The sequence below is a fragment of the Haliotis rubra genome, unplaced genomic scaffold (assembly GCF_003918875.1).
Source record: "Haliotis rubra isolate DU_JTF1 unplaced genomic scaffold, ASM391887v1 Scf602, whole genome shotgun sequence".
Taxonomy (NCBI): Eukaryota; Metazoa; Mollusca; class Gastropoda; order Lepetellida; family Haliotidae; genus Haliotis; species Haliotis rubra.
Genome location: NW_025767305.1, coordinates 99,758 through 125,598, shown reverse-complemented (window position 1 = coordinate 125,598; position 25,841 = coordinate 99,758). Strand labels below are relative to the sequence as shown.

The 25,841-nt window shown below is 41.9% G+C and overlaps 1 protein-coding gene across 1 annotated transcript; it reads right to left on the bottom strand.

Moving 5' to 3' along the window:
• Positions 1–10,350: 10,350 nt before the first annotated feature.
• On the bottom strand, positions 10,351–18,371 carry LOC124255549 (histamine H3 receptor-like). Its single transcript, XM_046689491.1, has 3 exons — positions 18,283–18,371; positions 16,308–16,644; positions 10,351–11,702 (listed from the first exon to the last, which is right to left on the bottom strand). The coding sequence occupies exon 3, from the start codon at positions 11,692–11,694 to the stop codon at positions 10,681–10,683; it is 1,014 nt and encodes a 337-aa protein (XP_046545447.1). The 5' UTR covers positions 11,695–11,702; positions 16,308–16,644; positions 18,283–18,371; the 3' UTR covers positions 10,351–10,680.
• Between the last annotated feature and the right edge of the window lie 7,470 nt (positions 18,372–25,841).

Genomic DNA, 25,841 nt, shown 5'->3' with positions numbered 1-25,841 from the left:
TTTTTTTTCATGATTCTGTTTCTGCTTTAAAGTGATTTCTGTGTGCTGTCTTTTTTGTGCTGATCTTTTTGTGTTGCAATATGACTTACTTCGACGAAGAGACGACTGATCATGAGTCACACATTGTTGGTATTTCAGAGGTTTTGTACCCACTTGCTTCCTCCATCACGGTGAATACATACAGGTGCTTGTGAGTTCACTAAGGGAACATTCATAATTGATAGCAGGGGGGGTTGTTGGGGTATTCTAGGGTGATGATTTTATTAACAATTTATGCTTAAAAATTAAGGGGGGATTTGGGATTGTCACCCATTTTCTATGTACATGCTTCTCCATAAAAATCATCATCACCCCCCTCGCCATTAATTATGAGTGGCCTCTAAAGGGGTACATCTCTGAGATCTGCTTGACACATGTCATCGGTTCCCAATTGTGCAGATCGATGCTCATGCTGTTGATCACTGGATTGTCTAGTCCAGACTCAATTATTTACAGACCGCCGCCATATAGCTGGAATATTGCTGAGTGCGGCGTAAAACTAAACTCACTCACTGAGACCTGCATAAATTTCGCACCACTTTTTAAGCTGGAAATATCAAATACACTGCAAGTAATCTGTATGTATTGGTGATGGAGGAACGTAGTGTGTCCATTACTATTGAGTGTTGACGATTTGTGTCTCATTGCTGTAGCCTCGTGTCTCCGTTCCCTCCTCTGTACCACCTGTCTCATGTGCCCCTTTTCTTATCTCTACCAGAACACTATTTAAACCAACAAAATATCATCTATCTTTAATTTACATGAGATTATGTTAAGCAGGCAAAACATTATATATTTGCTTCTTAATGAATAAAATGATTTTACTATTTGCAGTATTTGTGTGATTATTGCTGACATTCAGTTTCTTGGTGACAGATTTGTGTTGGTGTTCCAAGGATGTTGATCATTGATACAATTTTGTCTTTCATGTTATACCTGTGAAGATCCGGGCTAGAATTGATCTTCAGGAACCCATGCTTGTCGTAAGAGGCAACTAACGGGATCAGGTGGTCAAGCTCGCTGACTTGGTTGACCCATGTCATTGTTTCCCAATTGCGTAGATCGATGCTCATGCTGTTGATCACTGGATTGTCTGGTCCAGACTCGATTGTTTACAGACGGCCACCATATAGCTGGAATATTGCTGATAATGGCGTAAACCTAAACTCACTCACTCATGTTAACGTGATAAGAAGAGAATATCTGGTACATATTCGTCAGGGCATTTGTTAATTTATTTTGCGTTTTCTAGAGTACAAAAATCTGTACTTTACTGAAAAAGTGTAATCCCAAATATGACCTGGTACATTTGACCACTTTCTAAATTGTATTGTGTATTTATAGCTTACTGGGAACCATGCCTGTTAACACTTGTCATTTTATTGGAAGTTGTGGTGGCCAAGTGACTGGATCGCTGTGTGCTTCAGCAATCTGGTGCTTCACTCTGGGAATATTGGTTGGAATCCCAGACGGTCCTCAACCAGAAAAGTAAGAATCTGTACCTTACTGAGAAAGTGTACTCCCAAATCTAACATGCTTTACATATGACCACTTTCAAATGGCATTTTGGATTGGTGAATTATGCAATTTTTGATGAGTAATGCTCCTTGAGCTGTGTTGTGCCGTGGTGGTCGTCACGTTGAAGATCAGAGTTTGATTCCCCACATGGGTACACCCGTGAAGGTCCAGGTTAGAATATTGGCCTTCAGTAACCCATGCTTGTCAAAAGAGGCGACTAATGGGATCAGATTGTCAGGCTCACTGGCTTGGTTGACACATGTCATCGGTTCCTCACTCAAATTCTAGCGCAAAAATAGGGTTGCGCAAAACAAAGAGAAAATTTAGTGAGTTATTACCAGTCTTCCCATATGGGATCGAGCGAAGTAGAGCAAAGGTTGGCAACGTGCTTCCCTCGCTTCGGTTCGAAAAATATCTTTAATGTCAAAATAAAATATCGCCATCATCAAAGGTAGACACCCATGTCCTCAGAGAGTTGTGCTCTCAGATTTCCAACCTCATGTTTAATAATTACTCAAGTACAATATATTTAATTCAACATTTTAAGCGCCACTCGTGGCATGTCAAATCGTTCTTCGCCTCCATTACCCCTGCCAGCTTCCAGTTCAACAGAGTGAAGGAACAGGGGAGTTTTCTTTAAATATGCTTTCATTTACCCGTTACGCCAGAAGTGTTTCTGTAGAATAAATGTTACGAGAATTCTAACAATAACGATGGCAGGTAAGAAAAAATAATCCCCAACAGTTTAACTGTAAAATTATACAATATCATATTTCTGTTTAATTTCTGCTTATTCTTGTTCCTTCACTCCGTTTAACCGGAAGCTGGCAGGGGTAAACGGGACGTTGGCAGGGACGTTGCATAAAACCGTGGGCGACGTCGCCCACTACGTCGCATAAGAAAGACGACGTCTTGCGCGACGTTGCTTTGTAAAAAAACCTTTGGCTACAAAAATAACGGGCGACGTCGTGGACGACGTCTGACTATGTCGAGGGGTTATTTTCAACATATAGCCTCAAGTCTCTGTTGGCCCCACTTGGCCCGGGCTGTCAAAAGCAACTTAAACCTCACACATGTATCTAGAAATGTGTCCAGATTCATAGATTAGCATTATATCTACCAACATGTCATTGTATAAAGTTCCAAAACGTAGTATTTGAAGCAAACACATTGCTCAAAGGGAAGCCTGCTTTCAACAGTTGCTATATCACACGCGTTTGGTCTGGCTTGGCCCGGGCTTTCAAAAGCACCTCACCTCAACCTACACCTCACATATGTATCTCGAAAAATGTTTTTTTTTTCTTTTTTCACAAAATACATTCTAATAACTGCTCTCTATCAGGAACAATGAAAATATTTAACATTTATTACTTAGAGGCACAGGAAGATTAACTTTGAAAAACGCATTGCTTAGAAGGGGAAAATCAGTTTAAGAACACTGATTTAATGATATTATTAAATCTGTTGCCATTTTCATAAAACATTTGATGTCCATCCGTAAATCACATGTAAAACCATAATTTCATGTCACGTGACCAATAGTTGTAATTGAGCAACTTCAATTGTACTCTGGGCCACTGGGCCTTAACTACTGAATAACACCTGTCTGTCGGTCGGTCTGTCTGTGTGTGTGTGTGTGTGTCTGTCTGTCTGTCTGTCATTGTCCAGGTACTCCATCAGTGTCAGGTGGTTATTTGCAAGCCTGAACTTCAAGGTATCTAGTTGTTCCTCCAAATCTCTGTACTTCTTTTTGGGGACAGTATTTGGCCGGCATTGTACTGAAGCATCTTTGCCTCGTTCAGTCCTTGTTCATCTGCCAAGAACTTGGCCATCTCGAAAAGGTTTGTGCGGGGACCATCAGTATTTTTGGTACAGTCGAAAAGATTCACTTTGACTTCGCTGTGTACAGGGTCGTGGTTGTGGTCTCCAGGTATTTGGGAAATTATGTCGTTCACTGTTAAGACTGATATGCAGTCGTTCTGAATGCATCTCCACAAGATCCATTTTCCCCTTTTCTTCTTGTTCACAATAAACATATAACCATTTACATATCTGTATGTTCCACCACGAGAAGTAGGAAGAAACCAATTGTGCATTTGCCTTAACTGAAGTTGTGGAAATGATGATGAAAACTGTCAGTTCCAACATTCTTATAGCTTGCAAGTTTATGTAAAAAATTGAATAACTCACTACTAATGAACTGGGTGAACTAAACTCACTCACTAAACCCGCTGGTTCACATGACAACCCGCTGGTAGAAATGTCATATTTCGTTTCCTGAGTGGACACATTTTACATTTTGTAGAAAACCAGTGTATTAATACCTTAAAACAACACCATTTTCACACAACATCAAACATCAACTAAGTTTGACAGAATTTTTTACTTAAGGTGTTCTGGCGCTAACCCCTCGATTGGTTTACTTAAATAAGTAGTAATGTTAAACATGAAATCAGTGATTAGAGATCAATAGCAGTACAACTGCATCACAAAAGGTTATTCCCCGATTTTCCAATATAACAATTTCTAAACACGACGTCATAGGGGACGTCGGCCTCGTGGACGACGTCGATTTTGTATTTTTGTCGTAGATCATTCTTGTGTATTTCTGCACGACGTCGTTGTCGACGTAGTCTTTTTTATGCGACGTCGTTCTTTTTTCACGCGCCACGCGATGGCAATTATAGAACACCATAGACATGCCACAATTTGCGCTTAAAATGTTGAATTAAATATATTGTACGTGAGTAATTATTAAATATGTGGTTGGAAATCTGAGAGCACAACTCTGTGAGGAAATGGGTGTCTACCTTTGATGATGGCGATATTTATTTTGCTATGAAAAATATTTTTCGAACCTAAGCGAGGGAAGCACGTACGTTGCCAACATTTGCTCGCTTCGCTCGCACATGGGAAGACTGGTCATTTTCTCTTTGTTACGCAACCTATTTGCGCTACAATTTGCCTGTCATGGGATACACAGATTTATTACCCACGTGGTCAACGTATGGGTAGTTGCATACTAATCTCGTACGTCACACGAGCGTCGTATTGCGTTGACCTGTGTCGTAACGACTTTTATTACCCACGTGGTCAACGTATGGGTAGGTGCATACTAATCTCGTACGTCACACGAGCGTCGTATCGCGTTGACCTGTGTCGTAACGACTTGACCTGAGATTCTAACGATTTGATTGGATAACCGATGACCTCTCATTTAGGTCACGTATTGACGAAACTACTTTTTCATTCATAACAAACACGTGAATGCATTCATTCTACAACTTAAATGCATTGTGGAAATGTAAACATTGCGAACGTTGCCGTGTCGTTGTTTAATTGTGAGTCGAACTGAGACATTATATCCGTCGAAAAACATAAGCGCAATGTTTCCACCAGTGATGTTAGCCGAATGAAGCAACTGCAAACCAAGAAACGAGGTGCTACAGTGTAGTTTACTGTAGGAGGCTGTACGAGGCGATGACAACTGACATGCATCGTGACGTCGGTTACCAAGGCAGTGACGTCATTACAGTGTGACGTCATACAAATATTGTACTACAGTACAAAACTCTTCCGCAACCTCTTTATGAAACCGGTTTCGGTTTGAAACCATAAAAATAACAAAAATACGCTATTTTGTCAATTTAATGTATGTAAGACGTGGGTAATAAATAAAATACCACACTCGGTCTCATTACATACGAATCATACGAAACTCGTGACCTTCCTATGGTATCTGACCTCGCTTTAATTAAGCTGGGCCCCGTCTCGCATATCGCAATATAGCTTTGGCGAACGTTAGCGCGAGCAAAGGGAGCCGGGAACCAACTTAACCTCGCTTTAGCTCGGAAATAGGATACCATAGGAAGGACACTCGTTTCGTATAATTCGTATGTAATGAGACCTCGTGTAGTATCCTCTATGTATTAACCACGTCACAGAATACATTACCATAATATGTTATGAAAATAGAATATACCAACACAATATATATGCAACGTGGTCGGACAATCTCGTAACAAAGTGCTTACTTCCTGCGATTCCGTATATTTTATGACCGCTGCACGCTCTTCCCTCATCTCCAACAAGTGATGGACGTGTGCGATATGGTATCTATCTATATATCGATAAACACTAATGGAACTACTAAAATACATTGTAATAACTATAAACTTCTGCAAAAATTCGATCGTGAAAATATCTGCTCCGACATATTGGACGATGCATGCAGGAGACATTGTAGACTAACAACTAGTCTCTGAAATGGACATTTTTTACAGAAAAAAATGAAATATAATGAAAAGGAGCCCTGACACTTTCTTCACTTTCAGAAATGTGGAAATCTAGAGTTGCCACATATTCTAGACTTGCATGGGCTTTCTCCGATATATTTTTTTCAGGGTCTGTACGACAGACCAGACACATTGATGTCATACAGTTGATTAACTTGCGTATGGTGACCCAGGTATTGACCAACATTTATCCTGAAGACCATTTCTGGTGTCCCCCGCCGTGATGTTGCTGAAATATTGCTAAAAGCGGTGTAAAACCAAACTCAGTCAGTCAGTCCTCCTGAAGAGGCATCCCTTGCTGGGCCGCGTTGACGGATGCTGGTTTTCTGGCTAGACTAACACTTACAGGGGCGGATCCGGGGGTGCGCACCCCTTCTGGATCCGCCCCTGACTTACTCTCTGATTATAAACAGTTTTCTATAGAAACAAACAATTCCTTTTAAACTGAAAATGAGCCCGAGCGATAAAGGCATACATGTATTTAGAACCTGAACCAGAGGAAATATGGACTTGAAGAAAATAATGCTGTTCAGGGACTGTTGGGCAGACCAGGTCTTAGATGAATTGCATTACTGATTGTGAGTTTCCCTGTTGGTCCCATCTAACATAGATACCGTACTTAATTTGTTTCAGATATGAAGTTGAGAGAATTTGCCCTAAATGTATGACATACTCTGTAAAACAAAAACGTTTTTTTAAATATATACATTGAAATATCATTTCGTCTCAAATTTAAAAACAACAACTAAAAAACAAATCCAGACCTTTGGCAGAAAATAAACTGACAATCATAAAAAAGACATGTATATCCAATTTTAGTTTTGAAATATAAATAAATACAAGGAACTTAGTTAAACACCCCTTGACATATCTCACGATTGAATGAGCCCCGATCTTAACCCTTTGGAGCATATCTGGGACGTTATTGGTCGTCTCGTGCAACAAAGGGACCCTCCTGTACAAAACCTGGCCAAATTGGAAGCTGCTTTACACGAGGAATGGCGTAGACTGGTCCTTCAGAGGATCAGGAGGCGGACAGGGGGTATGAGTAGGAGAGTGTTGGTTGCCATCCTGCCACATGGAGGTTACACACGGTTTTGACACTGAATCGTGTAAGACACGCAAAATGACATTTTGAATGTTTCATATTCACCAATAAATCCAACATTAAACATTCAAGGGCCATACTTGTACAGACATGTTTTTGAATGGAAATCAGTGTGTGTTTTTTAAAAAATGAGCAATTATCATCATAAAATCAACATGGATTCCAATCATTTTGTCGTTTTTTATGTGTCAAAGGATCATATGGGTCAGAAAAACTCATGTTTTTCCATCGTGGTCACCATGAGAAATTTTATGTACGTCATTATCATTGCAAAAATACAGTGGGTGTTTTGTGTATACTGACTGAGTTTGGTTTTACGCCGCTTTTAGCAATATTCCAGCAACATCACGGCTGGGGACACCAGAAATGGGCTTCACACATTGTGCCCTTGTGGGGATTCGAACCCGGGTCTTCGGCGTGACGAGCCAACGCTTTAACCATTAGGCTACCCCACCGCCCCCTGTTTTGTGTATAGTTCAGGGAGGGTCAGATAGGTGATTGTATTGTTTGACCTAAAGTAGCAAATGGAAATGTGTTGTAAGTTGCTGTTAGGGCGATACTTTGTGTGAAATATGACGATGTGGAGACGATTTCAATGATCAACACTGGTAACGTCCTATGCCGCCCACTTCGACAGCACTTTATCAGGGTCTACAGACCATTCGGAAGAATTGCGTTCGCGTTCACGGGACAATTAGGTTTTCGACGTTTACTTTGGGCATGTCAACTTCAATGTTGGCAATACAACGTGCAGTTTATGTCTGGGGAGAGAATGACCCAACTGTACAAAGCCGACGGGATAAAGAACACCTCCTTGTATACAACCACTGCGCCATTTGGCGGTGGAAGTGAGTTGGCTTGAGGTGGGATCAGAAGTTGTGACACAACTAGTTCCCAATGATGGAAATATTAGTGTCTAAAGCCACACCTTCGTCTGAGGAATGGAGAGCAAAACCCGATGAAACCATTAGATACCTAACTAACTGTGGGGCGCTGTCGTGGGCACCTCTGTACGCTTACACGTAGATGCGTTTCGCATTATTGATGCGATTGCATTCCTTTATCGACAATAATCACCATGTTAACCCCTGCGTGTGGGGCGTGGAATCACCATTTTCTCCCTAGAGCTGTTTGGGATCTGTGATGTTGACGCTGGATGGCCAATAGTTTTATAGTGAGTGAGTGAGTTTCCAGCAATATCACGGCGGGGGACACCAGAAATGGGCTTCACACGTTTGTACCCATGTGGGGAATCGAACCCGGGTCTTCGGCGTGACGAGCGAACGCTTTAACCACTAGGCTACCGCACCGCCCCATAGTTTTATAGAGTTGATTTGACGTCAAGTTATGATATTTTCTTGATAAAACATTTACATCAACATGTATCGTGTTTTATATCTTTTTGATAAATTGATCCGTATGCTTTCTTGTGGTCATCAGTTTACTTCTAAGTCTTGAAACAGCGTTCGTAAACCCAAACAAGAATATAAACAATGACCACTTTCTTATGTGCGACAATACTGGTATAATAACAGATACATATACACATGTACACACAACCGTGAATATACCACACACAACCGTGAAGATACCACTCACAACCGATCTTAGCAGTCTGTGTTTGTCGTCCCCTGAAAGGGTATTGTAAGTCCATATCATGCATGGTGATCTGCCCTCAGCTTACGGCGATTCAGTTTTGTCTTGAATAGTTATATAATCTTACTGGCAAACAAGGATAAGTTGGACCGGCGCAGAGAACGCGTTTACGAGAAGTAGGCGGTGCACGGCATTGTGAAAGGTAGAGCAGATGTGGGCTAGTGCACGTGCATTGCATGACGATGAAATTGATTCCGCGCGTAGCTGCACACGCCTTGCTCATAAGACTCACATCCTGCAGCAAGTCGCACTCCACCTGATCGCGGACAACATGGGGCCCCTTCGGTAACAATGGTAAGCGCCAGTGGGCGGCACTCGTACGTGCTAATACGGGTCAATTGTCAGGTCGGTGCTCAACTTATCCTTGTTTGCCAGTAAGATACATTTGCTCTTTTTTAGATCTATATCTGTGATATCCTAGTTGTTGTACTGTCCTTTTTTCCTCCTGTTTATAATCAATTAGTTTTATACTTATTTTTCATAATCTATGCTCATAGTATGACTTGTTTTAGTCACGATATGGCTGAAATATTGCCGATGTGACTATAATTCTTAACCCACTCAAGCTTGTCCGTAGAGGCAACTATAGGGATAGGTTGTCAGGCTCTGTTGATGCATGTCATCGTGTTCCAACTGCGTATATTGCCGATGTGACGTTAAATATTAACTCACTCACTCACTCCAACTGCGTAAATCGATGCTCATGATACCAATCACTGAATTATCTGGTCCAGATTCGGTTATTTACAGACCGCCGTCATTCCGCTAGGATACTGCAGTGCGGGGTCAAATAGACAAAGAGTAAAAATACGTAATTATACAATGTCATTTAGGAAGTGGTCAAACGCAATATAAGTCATATTTGGGATATATATCTCAGTAAAGTACACATTCTTGTACTTTTAGGATTGAGTCCCACCCGGCAATCGAACCCAAACTGTCAGGCACCTAATCGCCAGCACATAAAGACGGCGGTTTAACCCACTCAGCCATCGCTTTCTAAAAACACTAGAATCTGTACTGAGAAAGTATAATGCCAAATATAACATATGTTAGAAAACACGTACACAAATACTGTCCTGTATGTGAAAGGGAGAGTATGCTGTTAATGAAAACTGTGCCGCATGGACGCAAGATATAAGATTCACACTATGTGCACATGTTGTGAAAAGAATTCAGGTGCTTTGTGGAAGGAATCAAAGTTTGAAGCACTGGTCTTTTTGTGAACTTGAGTGAATAAAGCAGCAAGTCGAGATTGTAGGCCCACTATGTCCGAACAGGAGTTCTCTTCTGAGAATGAGGACGGTTACAATATGAGGTAGTAGAGGTGGGTTACCGCCGACGCTGTCGTTCACCTTGTCCACTGTTGCTGAACACAAACACTATTATCATATAATATATTGAACTGGTTTATCCTACCGTCGACGCTGTTGCAAAGTGGTTGCTGTTGATGAAGACGGCAGATGGTATAGTATGGCATGAGATGGCATATCTTGGGTTACCGTCGACGCTGTCGTTCAGTTACTGCTCTGTGACCACTGCTGCTGAACAAAACGTCTTTTATTACATAATATCATAAGGTGGTATGTTCTTGGGCTACCGTCGAAGCGGTCGTTCTCTTTTTGCACGGCACCATTGCTGAACACAAAATAGAAGTAGGCCCTGAAGTACCGTCGATGCTGTCGTTCATTTACGGCATTGTAGTCACAACGTCAGATGTGGCATGTCCTTGGCTACCGCCAACGCTGTCTTTGAGTTCATGCACTTTCACCTCCATTGCTGAAGACAATGTTAACGTAGGCCCTGAAGTACCGTCGACGCTGTCGTTCATTTACGGCATTGTAGTCACCTTTGATGAAGACAACGTCAGATGTGGCATGTCCTTGGCTACAGCCAACGCTGTCTTTGAGTTCATGCACTGTCACCTGCATTGCAGAAGACAATGTTAACGTAGGCCCTGAAGTACCGTCGACTCTGTCGTTCATTTACGGCATTGTAGTCACCTTTGCTGCAAACAACGTCAGATGTGGCATGTCCTTGGCTACCGCCAACGCCGTCGTTCACTTACTGCACTGTTGCTACCGTTGCGACCCTCGCTTGATTTTTGGGTACGAACCTGATCAGCTTAAAGAACGCCTCTCTGAAGCGCTTGTGTAGCAATGGATATAGGATGGGATTAATGGTTGAGTTAATCCACAGCATCCAGAAAGTGAACTCGAAGAAGACAGGATGGATGCAGTCTGGGCAGACGCTGGAGATGAGCGCACACACCTCGTAAGGCATCCAACATACGCCAAAGACCAGCACAAGGATGAATAGCGAGCGTGCTGCCTTCTTGTCCTTGGCCAGGGACGGTTTTGCTGGCCCCGTCTGCGAATCCTGTGTTGCGGCATCTCCCTGAACCTTCACAGGCTCGACTTTGCGCTGTCCAAAAATGCCCTTGGAGCGTTTACGGATGAGGAGGAAGATGAGGATGTTGAAGGTCATGACGACAGTGAAAGGCAGGATGAACTCGATCATAGAGGCGAAAATGGCGTACTCAAAGTTGTAGTAGTATGGCACGAAACAAACTTTGTGGGGAATGGTGTCCAGCCCAGTCCACATCTCCCAGAACAGTATGGAAGGCAGGTACGTCAGCCCTGAAATAATCCATGGGATCAACATCATGATTATCCGCAGATTCGTGGTTTGCTTGTTTCTGTACTTGAATGGAAAAGCTACCTGTAGGTACCGGTCGATGCTGATGATGCAGATGTTGATGGTGGAGGAGGCAGGGCATATGTAGTCAAAGAGGAGCCAGATCTTGCAGAAGGCCCTGCCTGGCTCCCATACTCCGGTCAGCAGATAGGGAATGTAAGGTGGGATGCAAATACAACCAATGAAGAAGTCCGCCACAGCCAGGTTCAGGATGAAGTAGTCGGAGAACCGCCTCAAGGAGCTGTTTGTGGCAAAGGCAAGGAACACCAGGATATGCTCGGTCGTTGTCAGGACAGCCATGAAGCTCGTGAACGTTGCTATGGTGATTGCAGAGGGTGTTGGGAACAGGAACGGTCCCGTGGAGTCTGTGCTGTTCGACATCGTGGTATCTGAAACGTGAAACCATTGCTTCATGTTCAAATTGTTTCAAACAAACTCAGAGGCCATTCACCAAGGGGCGGTGGGGTAGCCTAGTGGTTAAACCGTTCGCTCGTCACGCCAAAGATCCGGGTTCGATTCCCAGCATGGGTACAATGTATGAAGCCCATTTCCGGTGTTCCCCGTCGTGATATTGCTGAAATATTGCTAAAGGCGGCGTAAAATCCAACTCACTCACTCACCATTCACCAATGGTTCAAAACATTTACAAAGAGCATGCGTGCTCTTCCAAGGAAACGCTCATCTATTCCGGGGTTGGAGTGAGTGAGTTTAATCTACGCCGCTTTTACTAATATGCCAGCAATGGGCTTCACACATTGTACCCATGTGGATAATCGAACCCGAGTCTTCGACGTGACGATCGAACGCTTTAACCTCTGGGCTACCCCACCGCCCCTGTAATCTTGATGAGGACGAAACCCGAAGTGATGTTCCTTGAATAATGGTGAAATTGAATGAGCGTGGCGCTAACTCACATGGCGTCTTACCTGATGTGTGTGTGTGTGTGTGTGTGTGTGTGTGTGTGTGTGTGTGTGTGTGTGTGTGTGTGTGTGTGTGTGTGTGTGTGTGTGTGTGTGTGTGTGTGTGTGTGTGTGTGTGTGTGTGTGTGTGTGGCCTAGTGGTTAAAGCGTTGGATCGTCACACCGAAGACCCGGGTTCGAATCCCCACATGGGTACAATGTGTGAAGCCCATTTCTGGTGTCCCCCGCCGTGATGTTGCTGGAATATTGCTAAAAGCGGCGTAAAACCAAACTCAGTCAGTCAGTCAGTCTTACCTGATGTCTACAGTGTTAAATAACTCTGGTCTAATATTCTATACTTCTTATTTGTTCTTTGTTCAACGCCGCACTTAGCACTATTCCAGCTATAAGGTTTCGGTTTGGACCAGACAATCCGGTGATCGATTGGCATGAGCATCGATTGGGATACGATGACATGTGTCAACCAAGTCAGCAAGCCTGACCACCTGATCCCGTTAGTTGCCTCCTATGGCATACATGGATTGCTGTAGACCAATTCTAACCAGGATCTTCACTGGTATTATACTTCTTCTTCTATCTTATAACGACCAGATTAATAGTGTAAGCATGACAAAGCAAACGCTCGCTACCCCATGTAAATCCGAAAGGGGTTTAATATTATCAACATGGAGTCTGATGAAGTATTACTTTGAATTACTTCGCCTCCACTGGCAAAACAAGGTTAAACATTAAATTAAATGTACCAGCGGGATGTATGAATCCAATTTTGGTTTTAGCAATGTCATGACAGCAAATGCCCTTTTTAATAAAACGGAGGACCATGTGAAAGAAAAATCTAATTAACTAGTCTTGTTCCCAGTAATGACATATATGTGTAATTAACTCAGAGATAATGAATGCACTTTCAACTAAGTTTAATATTCATACACCTCATGTGGGCGTTTGAATTATATATTTTGCAAAAGAGCGCACAAAGTCTTTTTTCTAATTTTCTTCTTTTCAGATCATTGACCTATACTTTTCTTCTTTTCAGATCATTGACCTATTCTTTTCTTCTTTTCAGATCATTGACCTATACTTTTCTTCTTTTCAGATCATTGACCTATACTTTTCTTCTTTTCAGATCAATGACCTATACTTTTCTTCTTTTCAGATCAATGACATATACTTTTCTTCTTTTCAGATCATTGACCTATACTTTTCTTCTTTTCAGATCATTGACCTATACTTTTCTTCTTTTCAGGTCATTAAACCTTTGGTATCACTATTCACAAACAGCAACATAGAAAATGATGGAAACGTTCCGAGCCCGACTATGTATAAAGTATAATGCCTACATTACCATGAATTTGGACCTAAAACAGAACCTAGCAGAACACACGCGCGAGTACGGGTGATTAGTGTTTTGATCGGTGGTCCTATACAAGGTGCTGGAAACCTGATTCAGACAATTCAAAAATACAAACCGAAATCCCGGGGAAAAGAATTTTAAAAAAGACGTTGTTGTCTTTGTTGATTTCAACATTAAACTGTCAGTCAATACATTGGAGTGACGTTACGTGTTTGAAATATTTTTGTTTAGATAATTGCAGATGCACACTATCAATAGTGCTTGCAAGGCCATCTGAAGTTATTGATTAGGGTCACCGTTGGCAAGGTGGGCGTTGTCAAAGTTGACGTATCAATAAATACAAGTAAACTGTCATGGCGAAGCCAAGTTAATGACGCCTAATCATATGTTTTGTCCTTGCAAACATGTGCAACTGAATGGGGAACAAAGTGGCTTTCAAATAAGGATCTCTGATTTTGATGGATGTAGAAGAGTCAAAGTTTGCTTGAAGTAAACCGATCCGTAATTCTCGCTGTGATTGTTCGGTATAATCGCCACTAATTAAGGAAACATTGATCGTTTTGACAAGGTGAATGCCCCAGTTGTTTTGTGGATAGAATGTTTGGTTTATATTGTTAAACGCCGCACTCAGCATTATTCCAGCTATATGCGGTCTGTAAATAATCCAGTCTGGACCTGTCTCCAGACAGAGAGATTGAGAGTTTGAGATTTACGCCGATTTTAGTAGTTGTTGTAGGTTATAGTCCAAACTCGGAACCAATCCCTTACGCTCCCGACACAGAGAACTCCCTGTAATAGGCTCCACGTATGGTACTTATATGGGGAATCGAATCTGGACTTCGGCGTGACGGGCGAACGCTTTACCCTCTATGCCATCTCACGGCCCCTCCACTATGAGAAGCTCGATTACAAGGTATGTTGTGTTGCTGTTCCACTCGACGTGGAGATATACTGTCCTCTACGCCCCGTGGAATTCCTGGGCACGATGAGGGATTGAGTATAGTTTTACGCCGCTTTTAGCAATAATCCAGCAGTACCACGACGGGGGAAACCATAAATGGGCTTCACACATTGTACCCATTTGGGGCATCGAACCCGGGTCTTCGGCTTTGCGAGCAAATGCTTTAACCACTAGGCTACCCCACCGCCCCCTGCGCACGTTGAGCACCCTCGGTATCAACAGCGTTCCCAGAAGGCGTTGCTCATGCTCTCACACGCAGGTTTGCAAGATACGTACAAAACTAGGAAAATTGCATCGGCAATCAACAGTTCACTTTGATTTCGACCGCCTCTGTGGTGTAGTGGTTAGAGCGTCCGCCCGGAGAGCGAAAGGTCGCGGGTTCGATCCCCGACCGCGTCATACCAAAAGACGTTAAAATATGGTACTTGTTGGTCCCTGCCTGGCGCTCGGCATTAATGGGTACAACAAGGACTGGTCGGCTCGGAGTCAGTATAATGTGTCTGAGTGGGGTATTCCTGCTTCACTGCGGCATGGTATCTCAGTGGGCTAGCACTATAAAACCAGCTTAAGTCTGGGCTAGTACAAGCAGCCGCACATACGCACGCGTGCACGTCGTCATATGAGCGAAATATTCTCAAGTACGACGTTAAACCCAATTTCACCTCACCTCACCTCACTTTGATTTCAGATACAATCATGTCACTCACTGTCACTGTCTGCAGTTGTGCAGAAAACAGTCATGGGGTTTCTACAAATTACTGCGTATGTGATCCGTGCAAGCTGTTTAGTCGAAATACAAAGTTGATGAATGACAAATACAAAATGAAAAAATATCCAATAGAAAACACATGGAACACCGATGTGCTTGCTCTGTAACTGTCATGAACATAAGAAAGCTGACCCTAACTGTTCTAGCTTTGAGACCATTGAACATAGGGAAGTTGACACTTCAAACACAACTTATCAGCTTTGAGACTACTGAGCATAATACATTTGACATATAAAACAACTGTACTAGCTCAATAAGTGTACTGAATATTCTAAGATGCTTCCCTAAACGATCATTTGCGCAGATAGTATTTCATCCTGTGATATTTGAAGTTACACGCTATCAGAATCACAGGGGATATTTTCGTTACGCGATAATAAACTGACTTCAAATTGCACAGATACAGATTTAGGCAAAATACCTACTCAGTACTTTAAATATCTGTTTCCGTGTATTAGCTCAGCCCCACAATACACATGTAGAATTTTCAAGTCGCATGAATAAAACTGAAGCAAGTTAATATTACAAATTAAATTTCAATCCTACATATTAAGCCATGGGATTATGGATAACCAGGCCCAGAACGTTTAATGAAATATGACCTTTTCTACTGATACAATATCCAGTTTAGTGGTGATGTATAACGTTTAAACATATACATGTCTCTTTACGTGAGGGTACATATAGCACTGTTGAAGAATTTTCAGTTTACGTCACATGTCGTGGCAGATTTGATGTTAACTATTCCAGTAATTTAGGTTTGTCTTAAATTTAGCATCTTGGAAAATATAATTACTTATTTGTAAATAACGAAGTGAAGATGGAAATAGAATAACTTGTCTGGGCGGTTGTACTGAACATGATAAAGGTGACACTTGGGATATAACTGCAGAATCCGTTAATTACAAAGAATTTTATCACGCTGAAAATTGAAAAACAAATGCACCATCTCTTAGAATTGTAATGCAGACAGTTTACCTATCTTTGTCTCACCTTTAAACGTCGCCGGAGTCGCCGTGTTGAACTTCTGAAGCTTGTATACCGACCGTCAAGTCACATCACACCGACCACATGAAGCTTTCGCATCTTACATCTCCGTCGACGACGTTAACGTGACGTCAGCCTGCCAATGCGGGTCCCTCCTCCTAAGGCGGGACATCGACCAAGCCTTAATGATGCACAACACAAGCAGCTAATTTCATCGCTAGAGATCGTACACACAGAGGAAACAGTTGGAGCTAATCTTGATTCATTAACGTGCCAGCTTGTGTGTTATAGACAGAGCAGTAGACGATGTAGTCGATGACGTCCCAGAAAGTACAGCCACAATCTGAAGCAGAACACAAGGTTTTCCGGTAACGCATCTAAATGGTTATTATTTTCATAATTATGAAATCTCTTCAATCCAATACTAGTATCTAATATCGTCATGGACTCACGTGTGTATGCTAATGTGTCGTGGAATCCCCACTCTGGAAACATCCACCGCTAGACCTTACAGCACTGAACATTGTCTTTGTGGGATTGACGCCGCACCGAATAGTAAAACAGTATTAAACTCACAATGTTTTTCCATAAGGTAGGCATTGAGACAGCAGAAGGTTCCCTACAAGATAGTGTCAGCCCGTTATATCGTAGGCGTGGAGGCAATAAAAAGTTTGCTCCACCACGATGTCCACCCCTTGGAGCGTAGGCATGTTCACAATACAGAGTTCCAAACTTAACAAACAATGTCCACTCATTAGAGCGTAGGCATGGAGGCAATACAAAGTCCCCTACAAATCACTGATTATTTTAGACATGTCTGTGCTGGTTTGACGCCCCAAGCAATAGTAACACAGAATTAAACTCACCAGTACAACAATGTTATATTTCCATTAGAAATAGGCATTGAGATAACAGAAAGTTCACTACGTGACAACATAGGCATGTAAACAACAGAAATTCCCTAAAAGACAATGTCTACAGTTAGAGCGTAGGTATGACGACAATAGAAAGTTCCCTACACGACAATGTCTACAGTTAGAGCGTAGGCATGACGACAATAGAAAGTTCCCAACATGACAATGTCTACCCGTTAGAGCGTAGGCATGACGACAATAGAAAGTTCCCTACACGACAATGTCTACAGTTAGAGCGTAGGCATGAAGACAATAAAATGTTCCCTACACGACGATGTCTACCCGTTAGAGCGTAGGCATGAAGAGAATAGAAAGTTCCCTACACGACAATGTGCACTCTTTAGAGCGTAGGCATGAAGAGAATAGAAAGTTCCCTACACGACGATGTCCACACTTTGAAGCGTAGGCATGAAGAGAATAGAAAGTTCCCCACACGACGATGTCCACTCTTTGGAGCGCGGAGAATGCAACAGAAAGCTCTGAACACGACAACGTCTACCTTCAGAACATAGGCATGAAGAATGAAGTTCTCTACACGACCTCAAATCACCGAGCATTGTGGAGATATCTGTACGGGTTTGCAGCAAATGGTAAGACAGAATTAAATTCACATGCTCAGCATTGGTATTTACCCATTAGAAGGCAGGCACTGAGACAGCAGAAAGTTCCCCATGTAACGATATCCATTCTCTTGGCATGGAGACACACAAAGTTCCAAACACGACAACGCCTACCTTTAGAACATCGGCATGGAGACTACAGAACATTCCCTACACGACAATCTCAACCTGTTAGAACGTAGGCATGAAGACAATAGAAAGTTCCCTGCACGACAATGTCCACCAATTAGAACGTCGGCATGGAGGCAATACAAAGTTCCCTGCACGGCAGTGCCCATTAGAACGTAGGCATGACAATATAATGTTCCATACACGACAATATCCACCAATTAGAACGTAGGCATGGAGACAATACAACGTTTTCTACACGACTTTAATTACCGAGCATTGTAGACATGTCCGTCCGAGTTTAACGCCGCAATGAATAAAAGACAGCATTAAACTCACGTGCACAGCATTAGAAGGTAGGCATTGAGACAGCAGAAGGTCTCCTACACGACAATGCCCACCCGGTAGAGGGTTGGGATGGAAAGTTCCTACTCGACGATGCCCACTCTTTGGAGCGTAGGCATGGAGACAATACAAATTTCCCTACACGAAAATATTGCTATTCGTGAACAAATGCACAAACAAAACCAACATGACGTCTAGATACCTGCAGCGTATGTTAAGGAACCAGGTAGTATGAAAATCAATTCATTTTGTCGATGATTTACCTTTGAAGGGTATTGATTATTTTTTTAAATAATTGTTCCAAAACAACCTGCAGCGCAGCTTTAACCTTACAATGGAATGGTTATTGAGGTATAATGTACGCGGTTGAGTGATATTTCAATCAATTTAACAACTGCTTGTTTGTTCCAACCGTTTAATTTTCAATATGTATTAACGCCGTACTTGCATACCCTTATACTAAGAGCATTGCCAGGTTGTCTGGCCTTTGCATTTTCTCGAAATCATGGTATTTGTATAATGTTTGAAGTATAAAGTAGATTTGCTTTTGGTTTACGGAAATTAGTGCTAAAGAGTAGGTCGGTAGTCCAAAATCATTTACAGTTAAAATTTTAATTTAAAATGGTTGTTTTGATTTCTTCAAAATATAAACAGGGGACGACACTTAATAACGTGGGCGAGAAATTTAGGCATAGATATACAACGCTATTTGATTACAGAAAAAAAATCTTCATGATGAAAGGGAGAATACATAATCATTTAACTTATTTCCTGTCGTCGGAATAACTCCCCTACTAAATTTAATTGTCTGTCCCTTTTTATTTTACTGATTCGTAAACATGTTTTTGAAAGACTTGCTTTAGTATGTCCCTCCATGGGGTTGAAGGAAGTAATACCTTGAAAACATTCATTAAACGATCCATTTTGACTCATTACAAAGGCATATTAGTGTAAAAATAAATTCGACCCATGGTTCCTAATTATTACAACGCTTTGACTCAGTCATGAGGGAATTCACGCGGAGGATATTTAACTAATGGACATGGCTATAATATAAAACATTGATGAAATATGCATTCTGTGTTTCTTCTGTTACCATCGGTGAGTATGGTTTTACACCGCTTTTAGCAATATTCCATCAAAATGACGGCGGGCGACACCAGAAGTGGATTTCACACATTGGTCCTATGTGGGGAATCGAACTCGGGTCTTTTGCTTGTCGAGCAAACGCTTTAACCACTAGGCTATCCCACAGCTTCGTTAACATAGAGAGACCCCTCAGTTCACAGTTACATATACATGTAAAATCATCTAATTAGAGAAGCAGTTATTGAAAAAAGCGTGCTTCAGAGAATGAGTTATTCATATATATTTTACAATTTCGATAAAATATATCTGTAAAATACATTTTTCGATAATGACGTCAGGACTAAAAATATTTCCTGACATCGAATGCTCAATAACACCTGAAAATTTGAATATACTTGGTAAATAGTCCTTTTTTGTGTGTTTTGTCATTCAGTGTGTGAGTGATGTTTCCAGAATGATATGATTCAAGATCGCTAAAACGGATAATTAACCCGACACCATACCCCTCTGTCAAAAGCTGAAAAATAACGCCGTAGGCGGTCTCCTAGGATACTTTTTTCTAATTACCGTGGAGGAATCTTATATATTCTCGGTACAAGTTAATATCGGATTTCTGTATTTTAGGTGAGGTGAGGTGAAATTGGGTTTAACGTCGTGCTTGAGAATATTTTGCTCATATGACAACGTGTGTGTGTATGGGCGGCTGCTTGTACTAGTCCAGGTGGTTTTAAGCTGGTTTTATAGTGCTAGCCCGCTGAGATACCATGCCACAGTGAAGCATGAATACCCCACTCAGACACATTATACTGACTGAGCCGACCAGCCCCACCATTAATGCCGAGGGCCAGGCAGGGACCAACAAGTACCATATTTTAACGTCTTTTGGTATGACGCGGCCGGGGATCGAACCCACCACCTTCCGCTCTCCGGGCGGACGCTCTAACCACTACACCACAGAGGCGGTCTTCTGTATTTTAACACTAACGGTAAATAGAAAGAAATTACTGAGGATAACTGAGGACAAGATACGGGCTGGACATTTTATAATCTGTCGTTTCTGAGCGTCACGATATCCGCTGCCAAGGACTATACCATCACGTTCCCGCTTTTTCGCCTTGTTACATCGCTTTCTTGCGCTATCGCTTTCCTCTCCTCGTGCAATCTCTTTCTCGTCTTGTAATTTTACATTCCCATCTCCCGCTATCTCTTTCCCATCTCGTGCCATCAGTTTCTTGACTCTCGTTATCGCTTTCTCGTACTGTCGTGTTCCCTCTTTCTCGCCTTGCACTATCGCTTTCATCTCCTCGTGCTATCTCTTTCTCGTCTTGTGTCATCACTTTCTCGTCCCGCGTTATCACTTTCTCGTATTATCGCGTTCCCGCTTTCTCACCTTGCACTATAGATTTCTGGCTTTGTTCTATCGCTTTGTCGTCCCGCGTTATCGCGTTCTGGTCTCGTGTTATCGTTCTCTCGCGTTCTCGCAGCCGTAATTGAAGTCGAGAAAGCGATGTTTACTCTCGGCCACTATACCTTATGGCGTTGTATATTTTCCACAGGAACAGTGTTATTGTGTTCATTTGGTGACAGAAACAATTAGCATTATTGACTTTATCCATGTATTGAGAAGCGTTGACGTTGACGACACAGAAGGGTGTGCCAGATCACTGATGTTTGACCTTGAAACCATTGATGTCCAGAAATACATCCAGCTATAATTGCAATAGGTATAAATTATTTATAAGCGGTTCATTTTTTTATTTCTTTTTGCGAATCATTAACACGGTTGTGATTGAGCCTGTTATGGTTTGTCAGCCGCTGCTGTAGGCTGGTATTGTGCTGGATCGGCTCTCTTCCGGGGACTCAGTTTAGCGCTTAATACCATCCTAAAGATTACCTTTTGCCGACCCATAAATCGTCTCAGTACCACGGAAATATGTTGAATACTGAAAAAGGCGACCGATAAATCAGGAATCGAGAGAGATCTAGCTTGTCCCATGTGAATTCATATCAAGCACCGTCAACAATAACCGATACCATCAAAACCATTTTCATATTTTGTAATGCATTCTGAAACCGTAATTTCCTCGTATATTGTTCAGGATTACTAAGTACAGAGGAATATGAAATTCATCATTTGCAGGAAGTTAATCACTATTGTCATGCTTTCATTTGATGAGGAAATCTAAATGTATTTGGTGACATCCTATTTAGAGAGAGAGAGAGAGAGAGAGAGAGAGAGAGAGAGAGAGAGAGAGAGGGATTTGTGAGAGACCTGCAACATTTTTGTGAGAGGTTCAACCTAATTGTTTTATGTCATTCTTTGAAACCAGTATTTTGGGTAAAACCTGAAGCTAACTATTGGGGTCTTTTTAACAATTCTTTTACTCTAATTCTAAATTACTTGCAAGAAAGCCCACCAGAATCTCAAATGGGCGGTTCTTTATACTGATACAATTGCCGAAATGTAGATACTTATGTGCCATATACTTCCTTGAGGACGCATCACTTGCCTGATAACAGTGTTAGCATCTACACCAAAGTGTCGTTACTGCAATAAAGGAGTTGTCTATCCATAAACATAATGCAACGTTTAGCAGAGACAGCGGAGACATTTACAACTTGGGGATAAATTGCGAAATCAGTTTCCTTACCTGTCCTTGTAGAAACCTCTGAACCGTAAAGGCCCGGGTTAGAAAATTGATCTTCAGTAACCCATGCTTGTCGTAAGGGGCGACTAACGGGATCGGGTGGTCAGGCTCGCTGACTTGGTTGACACATGTCATCGGTTCCCAGTTGCGTGGATCGATGCTCATGCTGTTTATCACTGGATTGTCTGGTCCAGACTCGATTATTTACAGACCGCCACCATATAGCTGGAATATTGCTGTGTGCGGAGTCAAACTAAACTCACTCACTCACTAATATTTAACGCGAGTTGTTCCAGGGAACAAGGGTCCTAGGATTATCGGTTCAGTTCCCACAATGGATAGTACATCAGGGGCGGTGGTCTAGCCTAGTGGTTTAAGCGTTCGCTCGTCACACCGGAGACCCGCGTTCCATTCCTCAAATGGGTACAATGTGTGAAGCCCATTTCTGGTGTTCCCCTCCGTCCTGTCGCTGAGCATGGCCCAGAGAGCGTAAAACCATACTTACTCATTCGATAGTGTATCACTACCCGACAACGAGCGAACTCTCCGTAAACTTAAAACATAACTCAGAATCGTCCTTTTGATTAGGATGATGACCCATGGTAATTTCAGATGTATCGTGACAATCAAGTATAAAGTCTTACACACTGTAAAGGATGATTTGTAATTGGACTCGCACAGATATGTATGTTCTATTTCGTCATACTATGTTCAGTTGCAATAATTTATCATATAAGTGACTTATTTATTCCTGCAGAAATTGAAAATATGGCACGCATTGTTTCTTATATTTTAGAGTTTAAAATAACGCATGTGAAAGATTTTATTTTTTCAATTCTTTCGTTCTGGCAACATCGAAAATGAGTATCGGGTTTAATAGGTCCATAAAAAATGATTGGTAAATGATTAAGTAAAACTGTAATTATCCTGAATAAATCACAAAATTCATAAATGTAATTTATTGTCGTCATCAAATAAACAAAATAAAGAATTGATTCACTCTTATCTGTCAACAAGGAGTAAGACGGTTGATCGATGTGTCAAGCCACTAATACATGTTATCATAATTACTATCTATTTTCTGTAATTAATACATTTGTATGATTACAATTACTTTTTCTTCATACTTCTTCACCCTTACATGATTTTCGTGTTCAATATGGATTCCTAATTATATGGACGCAATTCTAATAGGGAGTGTATCAGCCGTTGGCTTCAAGCCTATATCCGTCTGTCGCTGGGATTTCAATGCGTTTTAAAAGGGTGGTCATTTTCCATTTGATAGAAACACCAGACCATCAAATATTTCCGAGTGCATCCTGTATGGCAGGATATGCTGACACGTTTCAGGAAATGTTATCGTTGAAAGGATGCATAGATTTTTACATACGTATTCGATGGTCCGTACACGTTTCGCGAGTCAGTCCGTTTTAGAGGTCGCAGACCTTAGCGTATTTTAACAACTTGTCACAACGTAAACGGAGCTAAATTGATTATTTTGTGTTTGTGCCTTTTATACTTCTATCACATCGTGTGATCTCCAGACAAAAGGATACAATGTTAAGCAGTTCCTTGTGTTTGAGGTGCAGAATTACACCTGTAATTAACACCTGTAATTAAGTCCTGAAAAGGTATGCGTTAGTGTGTGAGTTGGTTTTAACGTCGTATTGGAGTAATAATAATCAGATTGTTTGGGTGCTTTGAGCATGCATGGTGCATGGAGAAATGCGCATGATAAATGATCTATTTTATCATTATTATGTATTGAACAGAATATCCAGGTATCAGAAGGAGGGGCGGGGTTAGCCTAATGGTTAAAGCGTTGGCTCGTCACGCCGAAGACCCGGGTTCGAATACCCACATGGGCACAATGTGTGTGAAGCCCATTTTGGTGTCCCCGCCGTGATGTTGCTGGAATATTGCTAAAAGCGGCGTAAAACCAAACTCAGTCAGTCAGTCAGTCAGGTATCAGGGCTTAAAGTTGGGGCAAAGTCCGAAGCGACGTAGGGCTTTCTAGTGGAACTAGCTAACACTAGGGTGTCATCATGGCAAAGCTAGAGATATAACCAGTCATTACCCTTTAGATGACTGGGGTGAGTGAGTATGTTTTTACGCCGCTTTGAACAATATTTCAACAATTTCACCAGAAATGGGCCTCACACATTGTATCCATGTGTGGACTCGAAGACGGGTCTTTGGCGTGACGAGAGAACACTTCAACTACTAGGCTATCCCACCGCCAGTAGGTGACTGGGCCACCCATGCTCCTGAAAAGGTATAAAGTATATATCAACATTGTACTGTTGGTATTATTTGACCTTTATTGACATATAAAGGCACTATTATCTAAAACTTATTTTGTCAGTTTGTAAACAGTGATAAACAGAAGTGGTGTTACCGATTAATTGAAATAATCGAAAATTGATCGCAGTGACCAAACGACCAAGCAATCGATCACATTTTCTCATAATCGAACATAAACGATTTTGGAACTACTGTTTTAGTCTTTGAAATACTTGACAATGGAACATATCGTTGAAGCTGTCAGGGCATGAAAACGTGTTTAATTCTTAGAAAACTCACTTCACTAACTGAAAAGTCATGACTGAATATTTCTTGAAGACTCCGGGAAGTTTATGTTCATGATATATTAGTCATCACTTTAAAGTAGCAAGTTGCATCATGTTATAAATATCTGCAATAACGACCCCTGGATAGGAAAATCTGAAAAATGACGCTAACCGATTTCAACCACTTCCCAACACTAATACACAGGAATGCCAAGTCTTTATGGATGATCAACTACTTTATTGTACAATAGCGACGTTTCGGTATAGATGCTTATACTGTTTTCAACCATGAGGTGGTGAATGGATACAGCAGGATATATATAGTATGGAATCCTGGAAGGGACATTGTCGCATTGTCGCCCTCTCAAATACAAAAGCAAAATGAGGCAAAATTAACCAAACGCGACACGCGACATCGCGACAATGCGACAAATGGGCGAAATGTAGCGTTGTCGCGTTTTGGTTTATTTTGCCTCACTTTACTTGTTTTTGAGAGGGCGACATAGCGACAATGTCCCTTCTCGGATTCCATAATATAGGGTACATTGACAACAAACACCAACTGCCCTAACTGTGCCAGCGAGTGGGTGTGTCTGTTGACAACAAACACCGACCTCCCTAACTGTGCCAGCGAGTGGGTGTGTCTGTTGACAACAAACACCAACCGCCCTAACTGTGCCAGCGAGTGGGTGTGTCTGTTGACAACAAACACCAACCGCCCTAACTGTGCCAGCGAGTGGGTGTGTCTGTTGACAACAAACACCAACCGCCCTAACTGTGCCAGCGAGTGGTTGTGTCTGTTGACAACAAACACCAACCGCCCTAACTGTGCCAGCGAGTGGGTGTGTCTGTTGACAACAAACACCAACCGCCCTAACTGTGCCAGCGAGTGGGTGTGTCTGTTGACAACAAACACCAACCGCCCTAACTGTGCCAGCGAGTGGGTGTGTCTGAGTGGGTGTGTCATTATCGCCTTCAGCACTGCATAGAGGTGTTTGTTTACATTACATAAGGTGACAGGTAGGTCTGGATATATGTTACAGTCAATGTGTAAAATCAGGCAATTTGTAAAATACCTGAAATTTTCAGCCAATTTGTAAATTGCCTGATTCACTCAGTCAGTTTGTAAATTGCCTGATTTACTAATCGTTACGGAGAGCCAGTGGTGCCACATTGGTAGCATCCCGAAATTTCAATGAATTTCTTTATTTTCATCGAAATTTCGTGTTTTTTTTCGTTCCTTCAA